This window comes from Amblyomma mixtum, chromosome 4 (assembly GCF_055824585.1).
Source record: "Amblyomma mixtum isolate Tamu chromosome 4, ASM5582458v1, whole genome shotgun sequence".
Classification (NCBI taxonomy): domain Eukaryota; kingdom Metazoa; phylum Arthropoda; class Arachnida; order Ixodida; family Ixodidae; genus Amblyomma; species Amblyomma mixtum.
In genome coordinates, this window is record NC_143015.1 from 136,138,058 (window position 1) to 136,160,399 (window position 22,342).

Sequence of the window (22,342 nt, forward strand, 5' to 3'; positions counted from 1 at the left end):
GGACGGCCGACATCACGTTCCGGTCGACGAATCCTCGGGCATAAGTGTGGGCCGCCTCGTTCCTTGGATGGCATGAGTGCGCAGGGACCCAGATCAATTGGATCGGGCGGAGTTGGAGGTTGGTGGAGTGGAGGAGAGAGAGGGTGACAGGGGAGACCCGGCCTTTGGCTAAATTACGAATCGCAGATTTAGAGTCGCTGAAGATGGTTTCTAGGGCTCTTTAACGTGCGCTGACGTCGCACAGTACACGGACCTCGAGAATATCGCCTCCATCGAAATTCGAGGTGTTGTATGCGTATGCGAATCTGATCAATCATTACAAATAACGCGAATTACCGTTTTTTGAGGCAGTAATCATCTATTTACGTTGGCAGCAGAGGTCGTACTCCATACGAGGCAACAGTGTACAAAGTATAAACCCCGTGCGTGGATTACTGCTGGGGAAATAAGTAGAATATAAAAAATTAGCTGTGGTTTAATTACTACTGAACCAGGTTAGAGAGCGAAAGCTATGGCGTATCGGGCAACTATACACGGCTTGGCGTTTGTAACGTTGAGTGCGTTCCGGACACTGGATAGGCAGCGCACCCACACTGCCACCCTGGAAAGTGGCAGTTAATGGTTGATAGCGAGAGTTTGCTCATCCAGTGAAAGCTCCGGCCTATACCTGCAATGCCGCGTGTCTGCCACAACGGTGTCAGCGCTAACGCAAGCAGCCCACATAACCCTCTCACCACCCCACGTAGCTCAAAGCGCGATTCAGGCATCCACTGACCCAGGGAGCCAGTTATGCGCACTTCCTTTCCTTCAAATCATCGGAGCCTAAACATATACAACGCCAACGCCATTGAACGCAATGAACGCCGACGGCCTATGGCTTCATGAAGTGCCGCGTTTCTGCCACAACGTTGTCAGTGCCAATAGCAGTAATGCAGATGGTTAGCTCTGCTAATGGCACTAACAACGTTGTGGCATAAACGCGGCACTTCATTGCGGCAGCTGAACACAGTACACGATCGCTTGAACTCTGGCACGTGCCACATGCTCGCACTAACTATACGCTTTTCAAATTTTACACCATCGCTTGACATCCCTACAAAACAACCTTAAAGGGACAGTGAGGAGAGCTGTAGTAATATTTTTTTTATAGCAAGATCTCATAGTTCGGCATTTGATGGCTTTGTTGCCACTTGGCCGGCAGCGAAAAATGCATTTATTTCTAAGAAATTCGGATTCGAAGTTGAAAAGATTTTCCCGCCGCTCTGATTCAAACTTGGGAATCTCTTAGGACGACACAGGACTAAGTGACGTGAAACATGACGTGCATACGACGTAACGCAAACTCCGTGATTTCTGTCGGCCAGCAGAGCGGCCTAGCAGCAGCCGAAAAGAAAGCTACCGCCGGCCGCACGTTGAAGGCATCTATCGGCTATTGCGGCCGTCGCTACCGTCGCTTCGTTTACGTTTGCACCGGCGTTTTGCCAGCGTTACGATGTATCCCGTTCTCGAAGCCTTCAACGAAGTTCTCGCAAATAGATACCTTTAGCATACCGTGTACCTTGTCACCGTTAGCGGAATACCGGGAGCGCGCGCCCACCGCCGGTGAGCAGGCGCTGATTACTCCCGATGCTGCAGGCGCGCGCGTAGCTGGCGGGTACGTGGCGCCATCGGGCGACGTCAGGAAGATTTGCGCATGCATTGGCTGCGCCTCAGTGATTAGTGGTTTCTCGTGTCCCAGTGTTACTAGAAGCATTGGTTCTAACAACGCTGTTTTGTCCTATGACGTCACCACGCTTGTACTTGCAAGCTTGGCATGTGGCGGCAATACCTGTATTTTGGTTCTTGCTCTTTTCTACGTTCAAGAGCTTTGTTGTCGGTAAGAGTGGCGTTTTTGTAACCAGGAGCTGGTATACTGTCGATACAAGCCAACTTCAATTTCTCCTCAGTGTCCCTTTAAGCAGTCCGGTACTCCGCCGCCACAGAGGACTCCTCCCTCCCCTCAAGCAGCCGAGTTGGAATCGCGCTTGTTTTAAAATTGCGCTGTATAAGCTCGCGCTTGTTTTTGGATGGTGACAACCTCGTATGAGCCAGGCTTTAGTTTCTACGGGGCCTGAAGGAATAAATGACAGACAAGAAATAGTTGTCTGGCGTTTGAAAACTCCAGGCGTGAAGGCGGACCGGTAGGCAGTCGACGCGTGCTATAGCGAGAATTTAAGATCATTGACACCGCCTATGAAGGCCTTTGTACAACGAACGACTGAATGACGGAACTAGAAACGCAATTTTCTGCATTTATCACTACAGGTAAGCACACGCCAGAGATTATCAGCGATTTGTGTAGCGCTCGCGCAAAAAAAAAACAAGCCAGAAAAGTTTGCAGTCAATATGATTCGAGTTTTAACTGATAAAGCGTTTTGCGTTTCTTCGTGCTCATAAATTTTATTACCGACGTGCTGCTTTTAATAATAGTGTAAATTTCTAATCATGTGTGGAGATAGAAAGTGAAAGCAATGATGAATACGAAACACTGCGCAGACCACGGGACTAGGAAGAAGTAGACGGTAAAGCGCGGTGAATATCAAAGGAGCATTGAGGGCAGCTCCATCCAATTATTTTTCGCAGTACAATTAATTTTATCGCACAAGTACAAGTGAGCACAGCTTCCAAGGACGACCATGTAGTCTCGGCAGCTCGATCTATGCCGCACTCCCGCCTCTGCTCCTTCCTCCCTCCGACCTCACTTGTAATCTGCTTGTTTGGGCGATGCCGTCACCTGGTCGTGCTTAACGTTAGAAGTTATTGCCCGCTTTGCTAGACTTCTCCCGATATGAGCCATTGAGCAAACTCTTTAGCCTTCCAGGGTCATTGCCAACGCTTCTATGCAGGCAGTAGTAGTCGATACCTCCAGCCACCTTGAGCCGTCTTGGGGACAAATGTGTGCCCCACAGGGCGTACAAGGTTCGATGTCGCGCAAGCACCGCGATGCCCCCTCAGGGACCCCCACCGCGCAGGTCCCGCGCTCTTCGGCGCGAGGTCCTCAAGGGCGACGTGATCATCGCTCCGTACGAGGCCACCGTCCAGAACAGCGTGAAGATCTTCGTCGACACCATACGCTGGGTGCACGAGCAGTTTCTTTGTTTGTTTATTGGTTTCATTCCAATACAAGGAAAAAGCGAAGGGAGAGCTAAAGGCTACTAGCCTGACGAAGCCCTCCCTCCGCATACAGTTTCGACAACATTACAACAAAAAAATAAGAAAACAGCACACATATTTGTAGTTACACTCTACACAGTTCTATACCATGGAGGATCCAGTACATATCACTGCACACAAATATATACAACAGATTTCTTGTCGTAGATGTGACAAAAAAGGGGGAAAGAAAACATGAACACAAATGCAGAGGTCAGTCATCGTGGCGAACATATGTACATATGAAAAGGAGGAAAAAAACAGAAAAAGGCGACATCCAACACACAGTAAAAGAGCACTGTTTTACAAACAAACGCTACATATGGCTTTAAGAGAGAAGTCACTGGTAGCGAATTTCTTTCTCGATAATCATTGTTTTGACCGTTTTCTTCTTAATCGATTTGTTGAGGTCGACATCATCTGGAAGTTAATTTAGAATCACCGGAATTTGGTAACTTAAATGCTGTTTTCCATAATTCGTGCGTGTTCGAGGCTTTCTGCGCTCTTGCCTTCGAAGGGCGAGCGTGTGTGTTTCAGCGGGATTGCTAAATGCGTGTAGTTTATATTTTTGTACATACTGCAATAACTGTGCAGGCCGAACCTGCGCTACTTCATCCACACCAACGACACCACGCTGGTGGATCTGCTGGCCGCGCACGAGTACATCGGGGCGCTGAACGAGACCAACGACAGGTACTTCCACTGCGTGCCGGTGCAGCTGGTGCAGGTGAACCGGGACATGAACAGCTCGCTGTTCGTGCCGGAGAGCCAGCTCCGGGACGATTTCTGGCCCACGCACTGCGAGGGGGACGCGTACATCATCCACGCCAAGCACCTCAAGTCGCTTCTGCGGGGCTCGGTGGCCATCAAGCAGTACCCGCGCCTGACTCAGTACGTCACCGGACACCTGCCTGTCGTGGCCCGGGTGGGACACAAGAACATCACGAGAAAGGTATTTGATTGATTGATTGATTGACTGATTGATTGATTGATTGATTGATTGATTGATGGATCGATCGATCGATCGATCGGTCGGTCGGTCGGTCGGGTCGGGTCGGGTCGGGTCGAGTCGGTCAGTCGGTCGATTTCGTCGAAACTTGTTTATAAGGGTTGATACTCTGTCGGTGTATAACCACTTTCCTTTGATGCGAATGATACCACGAAGATTAACGGAGGCACATATCAGTAGAACTTCATTTCTGGCTAGTTCGTGCATTTTACTTTTAAAAAGTGCTTAGCGAGGACGATACAATGCGGAACGCATAGAGGAAGACCACAAGCGCATGAAGGGATCCTGTGGTCGGATGGTGCTCAGGAACGAAGCGGCAGATCCCGCTCAGGGGAGGCCCGCTAGCTACCTCGGTATTTCTTCATCTTCTGCACAGTTTTTATTCATTTCTCATTGCCAAAACTAATCTGCGTGAAACGCTTCGACAAACCTTCCGTCCTCCTTCGGCGCACCAACGTTTCGCACGCATTCGCGACAGGCCGCTTCTTATCGTTCGCAGTCCCTCTTGGCATACTCAATGCCGGCCGGTTCCCAGGTGAATTAGCACGTATGCGGTACGGCTGAAAGCGCATGCAGCGCACCTCAATGACTCACCACCATTTCGTCCTACAGAGAAATGTTCCAGCGCACGGCATAGAGCTTGCTTGCACCGTGTACACGCTTAAGGGTGTGGGACGTCGAATCAATGGACACACCGAATGTATTGCGGAGGCAAGATTACCGCTGGTCCTTAAGGGTAACGGAGTGGATAGCGAAGGCAAGCGTAGCAGGGGGCAGCAGAAAGCTAGGTGGGTGGATGAGATTAAGAAGTTTGCGGGGATACGGTGTCCGCAGCTGGGAAAAGGACAGGGTTAATTGAAGAGACATGGGAGAGGCCTTTGCCCTGCTGTGGGCATAGTCAGGCTAATGATGATGATGATGACAGTACGCGCCATGAAATACCATCGAGATCATAGTGTGTGGACGAGGGCAAACGCCAAAATCAACGACCCGCTTCGCACGCTCAGTGCCTGTGGCATTTAGCTGCTGATCGCAAGTTCGCGGTACCGAACCGGCCCGCGGCTGCCGCACGCAAAAAGGCCCTTTGTGCTTAAAGGACCAAGGTGGTCTCAGATAATCTGAGGCCATCCACGGCGGCGTCCCTCATGTAGCCCAAGTGCCGCTTCAGGACGGTAAACTCCACGTACCACACCATAGCATTCCATGCGATGCCATACCATACCATACCCGGGTTCAAACCTGGCCTCGGCGGTGGAATTTCGATTGAGGCGAAATGCTGGAGGCTCGTGTCCTGTGCGATGTCCGTGCGCATTAACTCTTTCGCTACCGCGGAAAAATGCACGATTTGGAGCGTACTGAAAGAAATTTTTTTTTTCTCAAGAACTAATACACCCAGCACATATTGCAATGCATGAAATTGTAGCTTATTAGTTACACTTCTGAATGAAACAAACACCAGAGTTGTGTGTGCAAAAGTAAATGAACATTTATTTGTGAAATTTGCTAAAAACACAAAAAAGTAAATAGCAAAAACAAAAATTACCGGCTGCACTAAGCCCGAACTTGATTAGAGGAAAACTGGAATATACAAACTGTTGCACATGTTTATAGCTGTCATTGTTCACAGTTTCAGCTATGAGAAAAATTTACTGCACTTTCCATGGCTTGTCAAGTCAGGGGTCATGACTGTGGTGCCACTGTGAAGAGCAGTCAGAGGTGAAGATGTGAAGTAGAGGTAGACTGACAAGTGCTTCACATAAGGTTTTATCTTTGTTCCTCCCTTGTTCTCTGATAGTCGAGCTTGTAGTTTCTTCTTTTTTTCATTCTTTTCGGTTGGTGTTGAATGGATTCTATGAGAGGATTGGGGGCGTGGACTTCTTTTCCCTCATCATACCGGAAGATTTCTTGAATGAGCTGCTCCCTGAAAGCCAGCTGATAAAATTTGGCATTTTAGGCAAGCTCTAAAACATCAGGATCGATGAAATAAGTTTTATCGATGTGCTTCAAAAGCCAGGACACTTTTCAAGTGTTGCCAATAGAAGCTGCCGCCACTGAATCATCCGGGTCCGTTACGTGCAAAAAAACAAAAACAAAAAAGCGAAAAACCAATTTTCAGAAATTATTTTTGATAGCAGAGGGCCAGAATAGATTATTCTGGTATTTCAGTAGAGATACAGTCGTGGCAGGTCATCAATTCCAATGTATATGATGATTCCAATGAACATCAGAATCTCCAACAGATTCATGTCTTCCCATGAGCCGTCACGCCGAATTTGCTGAAAATCTTCATCCATGCATACTTATTAGTGTTTCCGCACACGATCTTCATCATTTCCGCCGTGAAGAGCATCAAAAAAAAGTCGAGAACTCGAGCGAATCTCCGAGCGCCGCTCCGCAGCGATGTACCGATATGGACACCTAGCTGTCGTCTTGGTTGAAAAACGCGACGCGACCTTGAGCATTTGGCAAACTGTCTTCGCCATACGTTGTCAAGACCCTGAAGCACAAAAATAAACCACTCTCATCAATTACAAACCGTATGCACCGCAGAAAACACACAGCGAACGAAAACAGAACTTACATGCAAGTACGCGCTGACGTTCCAGGCTCCCGAGGCGAAGTCTCGCTGCCGAAACCGAAATCCAACGTTTGTACATTGTTGCCCGACTCATAACCGCTGCTTTCGTCGCAAAAAACGAAACCGAAACCGGCCGACGTGCTCGGTCTCAGCTTTCGCTTCCGAGGAACGCGCGGCGACGCGGACGCCATTTTCTCCGGCTGACGGTGCCGCTATAGTGCCTAGAATACTGGCTAGTGTCTCGAGCGGAGGGGTCTCCGCATAGAAGCGTTTGCGGGACGGCAGGCTGGAAACGCTGATTGGTCGATGGGATGCGCTTCTCCGTGACGTTTTTTGACTTCGCCCTCGTTCTCAACCGGACGTGGCGTCAGCGCGCCTTTCTCGACCTCTCCCTAGAGCGCCTGGGGAATCGCTAGGTGCACCCGCCGCGCGTGCGTGGTGAGCGGGTATGCCGCATTCGTTTCGTGATCCTCGGCGCGCTCGTTTCGAGGCGTGTGCAGCTATGGCGTTCGTGCGTGGTGCGCTCGGCGGCGACAGCCAGCTGAAATTTCTGTGCAGTTTTTGCTTGCGGCTTTCGCCGTTTCCCCAGGAGCACGTGGCTAGTGTCGTGCTCGTATTTAAAGTTTTTGCCGCGGCACTACAAGGATCCGCATCAGGCGCGCTTTGAGGACCGCCGTTGGACAGCTACGCTGACGCGCTTGTCGGGGGTGCGCATTCTCAACCCTGAGGTAAGGACTGAACTACATTGTCGCAAGTTTTCTCGTGCATTGAGGACTCACCAAATTGCGGTGCTTGTAACGAAACTTTTTTTTTTTTTTTTTGCAGCGTCGTTCCCTGGATATGCTTCTCGGAAGCCGATGTCATTGTTCGCCGCGGACGCTGGGCCTACTGCTCGCCGCCACGCCGCTGTAGGTTGACGTTGAAGAGCTGCTCCAAACGGCCCTTTTCAGGGCCGCTTCATTGCTTCCTGGAAGATTGCGGGCATCAATCTCGCGGCCGTGTTCCCTCTCTTTGTCGAAATCGGCGCCAGACATCAGAACCCGCGCTAGGCCTCGTTGCAGGGTTAAACGAGTGCAGTGTGGCTTTAGAGACGTTATGACTTGCGCTTAGTCTATCTATATCATTCATTCAGTGCAGTGTGCCTTTGCTTCTTTAGCGACTTCTCACGCCTTGTCGAAATCGGATTTAAAGCTCACGCCACGCCTCGTTGAATGGGTTAACCGAGTGCAGCGCCTAGCTTTGTTTTTGTGTTCTAACCTGTAAGCAGTGCACCCTTCTTCGCTCCTTACTTTTGTTCTTTTCAGTCGTTTCCTGAATCCGTCGAAAGAGCCAGGCTTGCCGGATGGTTGTTCGCCGTGAATGGAACCACGAGGCGATCGCATCTGCATACACAGCACGACTTTGTTCCCTCGTGTTTTTTTTTACCAAGGATTGCTTCGACAGCTCGTGCAAAACGAGGACTGCGCACGCTGTGTCGTCGCTGCTTAGTGAAGAGGCACAAAACGGATGTCGTCCTTACTAAAGGCCCTTCTCGGGGCCACCTCAGTGTTTCCTGGCAGACCACGCGCTTTCCGCCCTGTGCACATGTTCCCCTCATTTCCAATCATTTGTAAGTTGCATATCAATGAATTAATAAATCAGTCAATGCACTTTATTTACCAGAAAAATCTGGCTGGTCACCCTGGGCTAAAAGCTGTGCACACAGCTTGACAAGGCCCAGGGGACCATTAGATGACAGTTTTGAACGTAGGAAAAACAAGTTGGTACTTTAAAAGAACATGGAAAGTACACCAAACAATATAAGAGATAAACATTACAATCGCGCATTACAGTAAAGAAAAAGAAAACACTTTGACAGCAGACATACAGTATCAATTTACACTATAATACATACAAAAATCACGACATTCAGCATTATGGCACGAAATATAAGAACAGCACATAAAGCAAAAAAGAGAATGCAAGTTACAATAGTACAGATAGATTAGCTGTTTACATTTGCATATGCATAAAATTAGTCCTCGTCTCCTTGGGCCTCCTTCAAATCCTGCAGAAGGCTTGAATTTGCAACTGCTAATATCAAAGAAGATTTAGAAGAACTTCAGTTTGGGATACACGGTGCATAGTACTTGAGAAAACAAACAATAGCGCCTACAATGACACACACAGAAGAATAACTATGCAGCACAAGCGCTATCCTGCGCTCTACAGTATGGAACTGTGACTGAAAAATGAACCTTCACGTCAGTGAAATATGAGCCTTTAAGGCTGTCTACAAATTGTTATTACAGAAAGAAAGAAATATTAGTGAATGTTGTGTGAGAGGCTTGCATATTACTCTGTTTGTTTATTTATTTATTTACCCCTCAAGGCCAGTGGCATTACACAGATGTTAGGGTGGGCTTGTCTAAAAGGAAAGTAAAATAATAGAGCCCGGCCCGCAACGCTTAGAGCACAACGGGCTAGTGGCATTACACAGGGGGAATGGTAAATATACGAAAACTGAGAGAAAAATACAGTTGATTACATGAACATTAAACAGCGCCTGAATATACAATGTTAGCTAGTGCTACGCGGAACTGCTCGTAATTTTCAGTGCCGGCAACTTCTGCGGTAAGGTGGTTCCAGTCGCATGAGGTTCGCGGCAGGAATGACTGCGAGCAGCATTTTCTGTTGCATGACATACTTCCAACTTTGTGATCATGATCAATGCGGCGGGATACAGAAATTGTACGGGGGATGAGGTGATCACGAAGAGCGGGATGATGGTACAGCTTGTGGAACAGGGTGATACGAAACACTTTTCTACGCGATGTCAGTTATGGGAGGCAGATATTAGACTTCATAGCTGTGCGGTTGTAGTTAACAAGGATTAAACGCACAGAGTTATTTTGCACCAGCTCAAGATCATTAATGAAGTCATGAGCAGGGTGCCATACACGTGTTGCATGCTCGAGTTTTTATCGTATTAGTGTTTGATAAAGCAGTAGTTTCAAATTGGAAGGAACGTTAAAGTTGCGACGTAAGTAGCAAAGCATGCGATTAGCATTTTCAATTATGTTCTCGGTATGAAGAGACCAGTTAAGATAATAAGTAATGTGGACGCCGATGCACTTATATGATGAGGCTGATTCCAACGAAATGTTATCGATGTAGTAGTGAGGTGGGACGGAAGTTTTTCTAGATACACGCATGACTTTGCATTTGTTCATATATAGCTACATTCACCATTCTTCGCACTGAAGTCAGTGGCGGTCTCGTCAAGTAGTCCCCTGCTTTGTACGTTCACCTTGTTAGCGGCTGTCTTATTTCACACAATTCCACGTTCTACACGTTGATAGGTATCGTGTTCCTGCCTTGGTGGTAGTGGTTTATTTTAAAAAAAAAAAGGAAGCAGAAGAGTGTTGCCGGCTGCGGCAATTGCTATCTAATATCTTAAGCACCCGAGCTGCAGCCGGCGGAAACGACAGGGAAAGGGAGAGGATAGTAAGGAGAAGTATAGAGGGGAGCGACAGCAAGAAAGGACAGGGGAGAGCTTTGTACACTATTTACAAAATACAAAAGTAATCAAGTTCCCGCCACCGTTGTCTTGCCATGCCGCCGGCGCGGCGGCGACGGCGGTGCCATTGACCTGCGGTTGCGGTGGCCAACAACCTCATCGGCGGGGGGGAGGGGGGGGGGAGCCACCCATTCATGTCTTTATCCCACCATGGGACACAGCGACGCCAGCGAGGGGACCATCCCTTTCTGGCTTGACAAGGAGCGCCGACCAGCCGCCTTGAGGACTGAGGGCGGAACAAATTAAGCCACTTCCCAGAACTGAGAAATGAAGGCCGCTAACCCCACTGGTGAAATGTCCGGGCAGGTGCTTTGACCTTAGTGGACATGTCGTGGCGGAATATCTCAGACGTCGACTCGTTTCCCCTGGTATCGAAATGAATATTGCTCGCGTAAACGTTAACATTCAAAGATTGAGTAATGGTACAACGTCTATACCTTTCGCCATTTATTTTTCAATAACAAAGCGCAAAAAAATTTTTGTGCAAATAAAATGAAAAATCGTTGTTTCTATTTTTTTTTTCTTTTTTTATATACAGCAGTCTGTCCGCTCCCCCTAAAACCACTCTCTGTGACCGCCACTGACTGAAGTAATGTAAGGTTGTTAGTGTTGGTTATTTCTCTAAAAATGACGCAAACATCAGCGAATAGGTGAATATGAGAATCCATAAGAGAGCGGGGATCATTAATGTTAGATCAGGAACAGTAGCTAGGGTCCAAGAACTGAACCTTGTGGAACTCCGGAAGACACCTCTGTAAAACAGGTGTTATAACCGTAAGCAATAATTAATTGTGAGCGATTAAGTAGACATTCAATCCATTTCAATAAGTTACAGTCAATATTAAGATGTTTTAGTTTGTGAGCCAAAAGGTTGTGACATACATCGTCGAAAGCCTTTGAAAAATTCAGAAATATACAGCCAGTTAGTGATGATAGGTCTAGAATACAGTGCAATGCATGTGTAAACTATATTAACTGTGTTTCGCAAGAGTAAAGTTTTCGAAAACAATGTTGCGCTGACATAAAAAGTTGTTCAATGAAAGGAAGTTAACAAGGTTGGTGAATATTATATGTTTGAACATTTTGGGTCAAGTATTGGTAAGGGATATGGGACGATAATTAATAGGGGATGCTTTGCTGCCGGATTTGTAGACTGTAACCACCTTTCCGATCTTCCACTCAGTAGCAGCGTTGACTGGTCAATGCTGGAAAAGTTTGGTTAGTATAATGGGCGAATAAGCTGCAGTGCTTTTTAAGTAACGCAGTCATAACCCGGAGCGGAATGAACACTGAGTCCATCAATAAGCTTATTCACACCAGTAGGAGCAACAGTTATAGGTGGCATGAAAACATAGTTGAAGTGGTGAGTTGTAGGCATATGTATACATCAGATATGGGTGTAAAGTTGTCAGTGATTACGCGGTTAAGAATCGTGACGTGAACGTCGGAAGGGATGAGGTCGCCTAACGGGTCAGATAACGCAAAACTATCGTCGGTGGAAGGATTAATGACCCGCCAGAATTTTTGACATTGGTGGTTACATGTGAGTGGAAGTGCTTTTAGCGCTTTTGAGCGCCTGAACATACATGTTGGAAGCCGCTGAATACGAAGTCCGATCGCTCACTAGTTGGCGAGAACTTTGCGATGCGGTAGAGGCTTTCTTTTTGTTAGATAAACGTTTAATGTGATTATTACACTAGGGAGCTATTGAGTGGGTGGTAGCAGTGCGTTCAGGAGTGTATTGTTCTGTGAGTTGGGTGATTATAGCTGTGAACATGCTCCAGTTGGTTTGAATGCTGCGGACACCAAAGCTATGGGAAAGCATCGATAAAAAAAATAGTTCATTATTTATCGCCTGAAAATTTGCTCCATTGTAGTCTCGTATTACTATTTTTTTCTTTTTGTTAGTGTTCGGAGTGGCTAGATAATGTCAGAGTGCATTAGCAAGTGGTCGCTGATGCCTGGCAGGTATGTAATAGGTGAGACTATGTCAGATCGATTTGTCAGGATTAAATCTAGCGTATTAGCCGCGTTGGCTGTTATATTCCCTTGTGAGCACAAATGCACTAACGAGAATACTGAGCGCACATCTAAAAATTCGCGACTTCGAGACGAGAACGGGGACATTAAAGGGGAGTTGGTATCCCATGTTATCTTCGAAAAAATTAGATCGGCAAATAAAACAATACTGAAATAGATCATGGTGCTTTGTTTTTAAGTGTTTCCATAAAAAAGTATGGCAACAGATAAGGAAAGGCTTAGGTGATCGTGATCGAGGAGGTTAGACTGAATTATAGTGCAACAGCTTGAAACAGGTCTTCACATCATTCATATATACTAGAACATTGCAGGAGCCCGGACAAAGCAAAATTACACAAATTACGTTTTAATAGAGATCATGGCAGGAAAGTGGATGAAATATAGCTAAAAGAAGAATTGTGAACCGAAGCAAAGTATGTAATGAGCCAGAAATATGCATATCAAAGAAGACACTGCACTGAGAAAATGGACAGCATGAAATAAATGAGCAGCACAAGTGCAGCGTACAGGCCTTTATCAAAGAATTTATTTTTTGTTTATTTACCACGGCTCCATAAAGCATTATCAAAATTATCACCATTTTCAGTTTTATTTGCTTAGGAGAACGTTAGAGCAATAAGAACTTGGCTCATAAATGCACCTCAAATATTGCCATAAATCATCGTACTCTTCGTCCTGGGCCACAAGAGCTGGGGCTTCATGAGATAATTATTACGGTGCATTAACGAAAATTTCAACATGCCGTCAGCATGCAAAGATTTTAAACTGGCGCTGAAAAAACCGCATTTTTTTAATTTTCGCTGGCAGGAGGGAGTAACTTTCTTGACTGCGCTGCTTTCTTCCTAAGCAAATGAAAGACGTGTATGCCGAGCAAAAACAATTCGAAAATATGTAGCGTAAGATATAACAATAATGCACTGTGAAGCTTGATGCCTTATTGGTCCAGTAGAGTGGAGAGCTGGGCGAGTTAATTGGTTCACGATTGTAGAAAGAAAACCAGCGCAAAGGACGGGGACACAGAACTCGGAACACAGAATACAGGAACACAGAACACAGCGTCGTCCTGTGTTCCTGTTGTGCGTCTCCGTCCTTTGCCCTTGTTTTTTTTTTCCTTAATTGGCCATGCACTTGTGGCAATTTAAGTGCACTTCCTGTGAATTTTGCCCAAAAGTAGTGTATTTTTGCATTCACCTTTTTTACACACTGAGTTGTTTTATCTTTTGGTCACTTCAGAAGGGAGGAGTTAGTATAGAAGTAATTTACTTGGAGAATACAAGGAAATATATCTTGCGATGAATTTTCTCATATTTTAATTCTGCCTGATGGGAATGCATTACGCGCCATACGGTGTTACTCACAACCAAACGCCCAAGGCTCTAAGTTGGGCAAAGCATGTATCATATATATGGAAGTGCGAATATGGCTGTGGTGCGCTGGGCGTCTTGCATGCACAGCAGGAAGTGATTTGTGTCTAGACCATCCAGGAGGGCATGTACAAGGACGGGAGGATAGTACAAACGCTAAAAAAAAAAAGCTAGCTGGGGCTAGAAACGCATTTTTCGTTCTAGCAAGTACCAACGTTGGGGCAAAGCAACCAGTTTTGGGCGCCTTGTAAGAAGAAAGGATGGTTCTGGGAAGCGGAGGCAGGGCTGCGTACGGCGCACGCGAGGTCGCGGGGTCACGGAGTAGCGCTGCAGCAGCACATCGGGAAAAGGTTAAATTCTTCCACTCGCCACTCGCAGCGCACCGCAGAGCCGGCAGCCTTCTCTCTTGTCCGCCTACCCGGCAGGTTCCGGCCGGGGAGACGGACAATAGTCGCGGGCGAGAGCGAAGGAGGGGGGGGGGGGCACCACATGAAAGGCATTAGAAGAATGTCACTGGCGCCTCCACTACGGCTCAGCTTGTACTATTCTGGCGCAGTGCAGCGTTTCGCCGTAATCGCTTGTCAGCAAAGTGAACACAGCATGCCTTCCCGTGAATAGTACAAGCAGGGACGTCGCGGCCACATCGGCATTCGCAGTATAGCGCCGCCCTGTCGCTTATTTGCTCGCTTATCCTCTAACAAGTCAAAAAGTTTTCCTGTTGTGGCACGCCATCCATGGCTTACGACACCACGTCTGTCATTCCCCTTCATACTTCAAGCGTTTCTCTTGCTATGGAAGTATTAGCCGTTGCGGCCATCAATTCAAGCAGCGAGAAAAATTTCAGCGCCGCAGGATTCGTAATGAAAGAGCGCCGCTCTTGTTTCGATCAAGCCATCATCAATGAACAACTTGCATATTTAGAGTGATAAATCTATACCTTTATGCGTTGTGTTTTGTGTATAATCCCAAACTGTGATCTGGAATGCGAGGTCAAAATTTGAATGTCATTGAAATAAACTCATTTTCCTGAAATTCTCTTTTTGTGTCGTCGCCGCTTTGCAGGTCGGGCCGAGCACGAGCGTGCTCAGGGTCCTTCAGTGTCGGGCCGGGCTTCCTGTCGGTAGGTTAAGTCCCGGGCCGGGCGCGGGTTCGAAATTGCGGCCCGTGCACAGCTCTATTCAGAAACCTAATCACATTTCCTTTTGTGAAAAAAGAGCTATGTGCAGAGTTTAAATGGTGCAAGTATGAAGCTACAATGAAGTCAATTACAGACTTCTGTGCAACAGCTAGAGGAATTCATGTCTGAAGATGAATATGTACCAAACACATCGAAACATCAGTTGTGATGCCTGAAAAAAGATGTACTGCAACATATAAATACTCAAGTCTCGATAAGCAGGAATACTGAAGGGGAATAAAAACAGTTTTCTTTTGTTCGGGCTCACGCACCTGCTACAAACATATTCTTTATACATAGCAATAAAACTTGAAATAACTGTTTAAGAAGCCTTTTGGTCAAAGTATAGCTAAGTATGACTGAAAGGAGTCCGCAAGAAATGCACGGAAGCAGGCATGCAGTGTGACAGCGCAGCGCGACAGGTGCGCTTTTTAATCTCGCGCGCGCACTGAAGAACATGGGTTTATGGTTTATTGGGGTTTTAACGTCGCAAAACGAGTCAGGCTATGAGGGACGCCGTAGTGAAAGGGGTTCGGAAATTTCGACCACCTGGGGTTCTTTAACGTGCACTGACATCGCACAGTACACGGGCCTCTAGAATTTAGCCTCCATCGAAATTCGACCACCCCGACCGGGATCGAACCCGCGTCTTTCGGATCAGCGGCCGAGCGCCATAGCCACTGAGCCACCGCGGCGGGTCGAAAGACATGACGGGGACACGCCGAGGAGGCAACGCTGCAGTGCACGCTGCCTCCTCGCCTCTCGGCTCCTCGCGAGCAGCCCCGTCCGCTGACGAGCGGTGGCGGGGGAAAATCTAGGGAAAACATGCCTGTCCCCAACCGGACATGACGTCATTAAATATCACGTGATTTATGACGTCACGCGTATGACGTCATATTTTTTTGACCAATCAGCGTTTCCAGCCTGCCGTCCCGCAAACGCTTGTCTCCGCATGGGAGGAGGTGGCAGCGCCAGCGCTGCCTTCCAGTTTTTGCCGCCAGAGGGCGCTTCCTGTCGTAAAGGTGCTGGATTGCTGCAGTTTCCCAGCCAAGCCTTGTGTTGTGCACTGTGTTTAGCTTGCGTCTGCGCGTTTCTTTGGTTTTGTTTGCGCTGTGATTTGAGCAAATAAACTGAAAGTTGCAGCGACTAATCGTGCTTGAGTTGCTTCAGTTCAGTGGCCTTGCAAAAACTTGGTTGCCCCGAACACGAGGCAGCAACCAGGCTGTGGATTGTTGTTTTATGTTTTGCTAAGAATTACGTTTTATGTTAAAGGGCTAAACAAAGACAGAGAGGCACAAAGGCAACGAAAAAAATTGTTGAAGTTCAGACACTGCAACTAGTTTGCTAATATCAATACAGTGTTTTCCTTTCTGCATATGTAAAGTGCCTTGCTTAAATGGTATGGCTGTGTACTGTTTCTCGGCGCTTCTCTTTATAACTGTTGATGAACGGTCTCTCCAGCGACCAACTTCAGATATTTTGTTCAGTTAATAAATAATTCAGTGCCTTGCTTACTTTGTACAAACTTTTAGCAGTGACCAGTTATTTTTACCTGTTTATTATGGCTGTAGCTTTACAGTTTGCAGTATATTGTAGCCCTTTGTAGAAGAGAATCACTGATAGGATCACTTTTTGTTTTCGTTCTTGCCTTTTCTTCCCTTAAAAGATTGAACGAAAATTCGCAGACACCTGCATAAAAACTACTTCTGTATAAAGCGAGTTCTAACTTCCAAATGAAATGCAACGAGCCCTTTTCAGGCTGCATGTGTTCATTACATACGATCATCGCAAACAGATGCAATGTTGGGAAAGAGCCCCATTGATTCTTTTTGCACATACACGACGCTATTAAATATTGTCTCACTGATATATCAAAATTCCAGTACGCGCGGTTGAACTGCAAAAAAACATCGGCATAACATGTCCAGAAGTGTAGCACTGGACTGTAGAACTGAAATCCCTTGGGTCATAACCTTTGCAAAAGCTATGGATGCTATTTCCTAATGCCAGTATCACACGGGCGCTTCCGATCGCTATCGATCCGTTTGGGGTGAAAATTTTTTTTATCCCGATTTAAGAATGGTCGCCGCTGCGAGGTCCAGCCACCCGGATATTGCTGGTTGAGCATGACAGCATGACAGTGCGCGCAACAGCCTACGGTCGCGGTTGAGATGCGCGGATCGCAGTCAACTGAATTCGGATCGAGTAAAATCGTGATCGAAAGTTCCCATGTATCAGCAACGAATCTGGATCTGAGAGTTTTCGGGGATACTGTGGCCGCAGCTGTCAGCCTTCGGTGTTTGTTTCAAGTTGGTAAGTTGGGCCTCTCGCTGGATATTCGGCATTTAATTTACCTTTCTTTTTCACTTCAGGGCCCGGGTTCTGTACAGTGACGCTGTACAGTGTACAGCGTGTTCAGTGTACGGTGGAAAGAACAAAAAATTTACGGATTGGATCTGGTAGTAAATCGGTACAACCATAGTACTTGTACAACGCATCGTCGGTCTCGCGGCGCTATCTCGGTTGATGATTTTCTACGGACAGTGTTAGGCCGTTGAGTTTATCTTCCGTCCAGAAAGGTTTTGAACAAAAGTGCTCTCAAAGCACGGAGAAAGATGGGCTGCGTAGCGAAAAGCGCAGCGCAAGGTTAGTTTCCAACGCCGGGCCAATGCCGCGAACGCTGCGCGGTGGCACCTTAGCGACTGGCAGCGCCACCCTACGGTGGCTTCGGGAAGGCATCACCGCGGCGGCCACGCGAGCGCGCGCCCTCGGTACACTAGCCAGTATATTCTAGGCACTATAGTGCCGCGGCCGTTCAAAGTTTTATTTTTCACGGCGCCCCCTCCTGTCAAAGCACTGAAACCAAGACTGCAATTGAAAGAGCAGTTGTTGAGCTCGCAAACTAGAGGGCGGAGCACGTCCACAACGCTCCAAAATTAGCTTTTTTGCGCGGGCGATTTGAATCGATCATATGCGAACGATCGCCTATAGCGCGGTAGCGAAAGAGTTAAAGAACCGCAGGTGGTCGAAATTATCCGGAGCCCCCCACAACGGCGTCCCTCACAGCCCGGGTCGCTGTGGGAGCTTAATCCTGTAATGTCGAAGCATACGTGCCATAATTCTATTTGCTCACAAATTCAACTCTATACAAATGCCGTCGCGGTGGCTCAGTGGTTATGGTGCTCGGCTGCTGACTCGAAAGTCGCGGGTTCGATCCCGGCCGCGGCGGTCGAATATAGATGGAGGCGATATTCTAGAGGCCTCTGCACTGTGCGATGTCAGTGCACGTTAAAGATCCCCAGGTGGTCGAAATTTCCGGAGTCCTTCACTACGGCGTCTCTCATAGCCTGAGTCGTTTGAGACGTTAAACCCCATAAAACCAACCAAACCAACATTTTCAATGGGGATACCACACCATACCATACCATGCATACTAATGACATTGTACCGTGCATACCATCAAAATCAACGTAAAAACCATATACACACTTTTTTGACTAGGGCGTTGCCGACACCATGGCGCAAGCACGGTGTAGGTGTTAAAGCCTGCGAGCGATTAGGTGGCGCCCAGATTATAAAGCTCTGCGGCCGAGGACCGTGCGTGCCGTATGGTCTGAAACGAAGACAGTCACCGCGCCTTTCCTTCCTCCTCTCCCTTTTCGCAGGTACGTGCTGAGGATGCGCAGCAGGCGGCGGACGAAGTCGCCCCAGAGCGGCCCATATTCGTCAGTCGACTCAAGAACATCTCGAAATGGAAGCCGCAGTGGCTCAAGACGCTCATCTGCTATGCAAGCGCCAACGAGACCAAGGAGTTGACGGGTAAGATCATGGGCAAGATCAAGATCCAGATGCTAGACTGAAGGACGCGACTGCACACTGCCTCGAAGCTAGAGCCATGGCTGTCTTCTTCCCAGTCGGACCGGCGCAATGGCAGAGTTTCATGCTGGCTTGTTCGAACACACTATACTCTGTTTTTGCATTCCCCGTGGAAATCCTTTACCGACGTGGTTTCTCGCGAGCGCTGTGACAAGATGGTCCCGTGGGTTTGCGTTTCGCAAGGTATTTTTTCATCCACGTTCTCCTGTGCTTTGAGCAGTGCCACGCGACCGAGACCTTTGGAAAGACTATGGTTCCTCTGCAGTGATGACACTTTTTTACTCGCCGTCTCTCCGTGTACTAACCGTTCTTCTTGAATTTTGGTGTTGCAACCATTTGGACGCGGCAGCGCTTTGTTTTTGTTTTCTTTCTTTTTTGTTGTTTGTTTTTTTTTTCTTTTCGTGTACTCTTCCTGCGTTGTCTCGTGCCCTGGGTAGCGATTCTCGCACAAACTGAACTAGGCAGTTAGGAAGTTGTTTCTGTTGGGATGTGGAAAGAATGGCGTTTAAGCGAAAGCTCAGCCCGCATACGCTTCGCTGAGTTTACAACTCTGGCTTTAGAGGACTCGTTTCAAGAAAATGCAACCTCGAAGCAATCCTGGAGATTCAGAATGTGGCTGGCACGGCTGGGACATTTCAAAGTTCTATAGTGCGTCTTTTGACCTGTGTCATGGCATTCTTTATTGTTGTCATTTTCTTTTGTTCTGCCCTCCTTTTGAGCCATCTACAATTCCGGCGACCAAAGTGACCGTTGTACCACGGCGGTTGGTCCAGCGACGCAAGAAATTTGTTGGCCGCTGTTCTTTGCTCTTACCTCCCAGAAGCCTGTTTGTACTGTGTGGTCTGTTGTACTGTTGTACTGTACCTTGTTCCTGTTGTTTATTTACAGTGTCTGCTTTGTTGAATAACAGTGAAACACTGTGCTCACTTCGTTACTTCGTCTCCGAACACCTATTTACTGCTACAGCGATTAAGCGTGTCAGCTGGAATACGAGGATTCAGAATGCTGCCTTCGCTCGTGGGCAGTTTATGGAACCTCGCAGGTCAGTGCGCTGCATATATGACTTTCGACGTAAGCTATCGGCCGCATTTAAAAGCGTTATTTGCTCTGGACAGGTCCTTTATTCACCGATAGGTGACGCGACCACTTCTAAAAACTTGCCGAGGACGGGACGTCTGGCCCATTCAGCGTGATAAGAGCGGCGCCGATTTGTTCACTACGCGTATTGCACAACAGCCAGCAACAAATGCACAAGATAATTAGCCGTCCTAAATTTTTTTTTGTAGTTTTTCCACATTGTCACAGACCACCAAAGCTGGCTGTGCTCATAGCATGTCTAGTCAATATCCGTTTTCTTTTTTTTTTACTTCGAGCTAAACATTTTCCCTCCGAGTACCGGTGTCATAGGAGACAACTCTTGTAATGTAGAGAGCTCTTGTACTGTAGAAAAAAGCAAGAACTAAAATACAGGTACCCCCGCCACAATTCAGTCTCGCAAACACAAGCGCGATGAGGAAATAACCACAAACACCACGCTTCTCACAGGCTGACAAACGTGCATGAAGGTCGGGCGTTTTATCGATAATGATATAGTTTTTATTTTGAAAGCGTTGATGCACTTTCAACGCACGAGGGAGATGGAAAAGAGATAACCTGAATGTTGGAAACCAATTAAAACATATACTTGACGGCGCAACAGGCGGTCAGCTGGTTTATGGACTGGTGCTTCGCGGCTATGCGCTTTGCGTGCCCGCACGGTTTAGTTTCTTTACTTGAAGTTGAAGTTTTTCAGCTCGAAATGAAAATATCTCAGCCATAAATGCACCTTTCGCCGCTGGGCCAGCGACAACAAAGCCACGAAATGCCGAACTGTTGATAGAGTTGGCCTCGATGCCCCCTTAATCTCATCTGCCCACCTAACTTCCTGCCGCCCCTGCTACGCTTGCCTTCTCTAGGAATCCAGTCCGTTACAATATTTCGCTCTCGTGATAAGGATCTGCGGTCACTACCTGCTCTAAGTAGACGTATTTCCTTGCCACTTCCAGCGCGTCGCTGCCAATCGTAAGCTGCTGTTCCCTTCCGAGACTGCTGAATATTACTTTAGTTTTCCGCACATTAATTCTTAGACCCACCGTTCTGCTTTTCCTGTCTAAATTATGTCATTAATGACATTTGTTTGGTTTGGTTTGGTTTATGGAGTTTGAAGTCCCGAAGGCTATGGCTACGAGACGCCATAGTTGGGGGCTGCAGATTTGGACCATCCGGGGTTCTTTAGCGTGCACTGACATCGCACAGTACAGAGGCCTCAAGAACTTCGCCTCCATCGAAGTTCTACCGCCGGGGCCGAGGTCGAACCCGCGTCTTTCGGATCAGCACCAGAGCACCATAACCATTGAGCAACCGCAGCGGCTCATGAATATACGGCACTTTCGATCGCCATCAAGTCGATCGAAATCGAACTCGATGCAGATCCGCCGTTGCTACACGGCAAATTCAATCGCGATCGACCGCGATCCTGCTCAGCATGTGATCAGCCGCATGGAGCACGATCGAGGGTAGCGGGATGCGTTGACAAGATGGCGGCGCCCTGCTCGCCCGCTTCAGAATAAATACATGTTACCACTGGATTCTTTGACGCGATAGCTCGCTCAAATGGTAGCGGTTCGCTTGTATTTCGCACACTCTCGTCCCCACGTAGAGGTTTAAGCGATGACTAGCCCCAGTTTTTCAGAGAATTTGGCGATTTTCAAGCTGTTAGGACTAACTAAATGCAGTGTGTTTACCTCGCAAGAGCGACACCTGGCGAAGCAGTTGTTGTTGTTCACCTTCTAGAATGGCGTATACCCACCCAGGGGGATCGGCCAAGTAGAGGGGTGCATAGAGGGATTTAGTGATTTTTTGTATTGCTTTTATTCAGTTGTATAGTCAGTTGTTACATTTTCTACTATTCTATATACTTTGGCGCTTTGTCACTAGATGGCGCTACCGTTTACACGTGCCTAGGGTGCCTCGATGCCAGCTCCCCTACACGTGCCCCGTGCCAACGTTCTTAGACAGTTTCAGTTTCGCAGCTCCTTATAGACCAGATTTTTTTACCCTCGCACGCAGGCTGCGGGCGCGCTTCTACTCTCGACACCAGTCGCGATCTGTCGGCGCGCGCGGCCCGAGGGACTGCGGGTCGCGCCGGCGCCGCGCGTAGAACGCATGTTTACGTGTTCGCTTCTGCCGTTGTTGTGCTCCATCAGCTAACGTATGAGGGTGTGTGCTGTGCGTCACTGCTCACATTCTCCCTCCTCCAGACAGTACTGCGGTTATCTTGCGCGCAGTTACTCGTTAACGAAATAATCCGAGGGTAGTGGACCAGGTATGTGTACGGACTGGAAACCGGCACTTCTAAGCAGATTTCTGCGCTGCCGTGTCGTTTGTTGTCGCCTTTTACGTGCGGTATCATCTATGATAATTTTATGCATCAGAATGTAGATCTATTGATTTGACTCAGTGGAGTATATAGTAACTGGATAGGCGAGCTGCAGACTGAAGATTGTCC

General features: G+C 47.6%; 2 protein-coding genes across 2 annotated transcripts in view; both read left to right on the plus strand.

Annotated features, from left to right (window-relative positions):
* Positions 1-22,342, plus strand: part of LOC149348342 (uncharacterized) — a 358,890-nt gene that overhangs the window by 127,413 nt on the left and 209,135 nt on the right. The window lies entirely within an intron of this gene.
* LOC149348350 (uncharacterized) lies at positions 2,983-19,206 on the plus strand. Its single transcript, XM_089586057.1, has 3 exons — positions 2,983-3,140; positions 3,787-4,144; positions 18,585-19,206. The coding sequence occupies exons 1-3, from the start codon at positions 2,983-2,985 to the stop codon at positions 18,777-18,779; spliced, it is 711 nt and encodes a 236-aa protein (XP_089442183.1). The 3' UTR covers positions 18,780-19,206.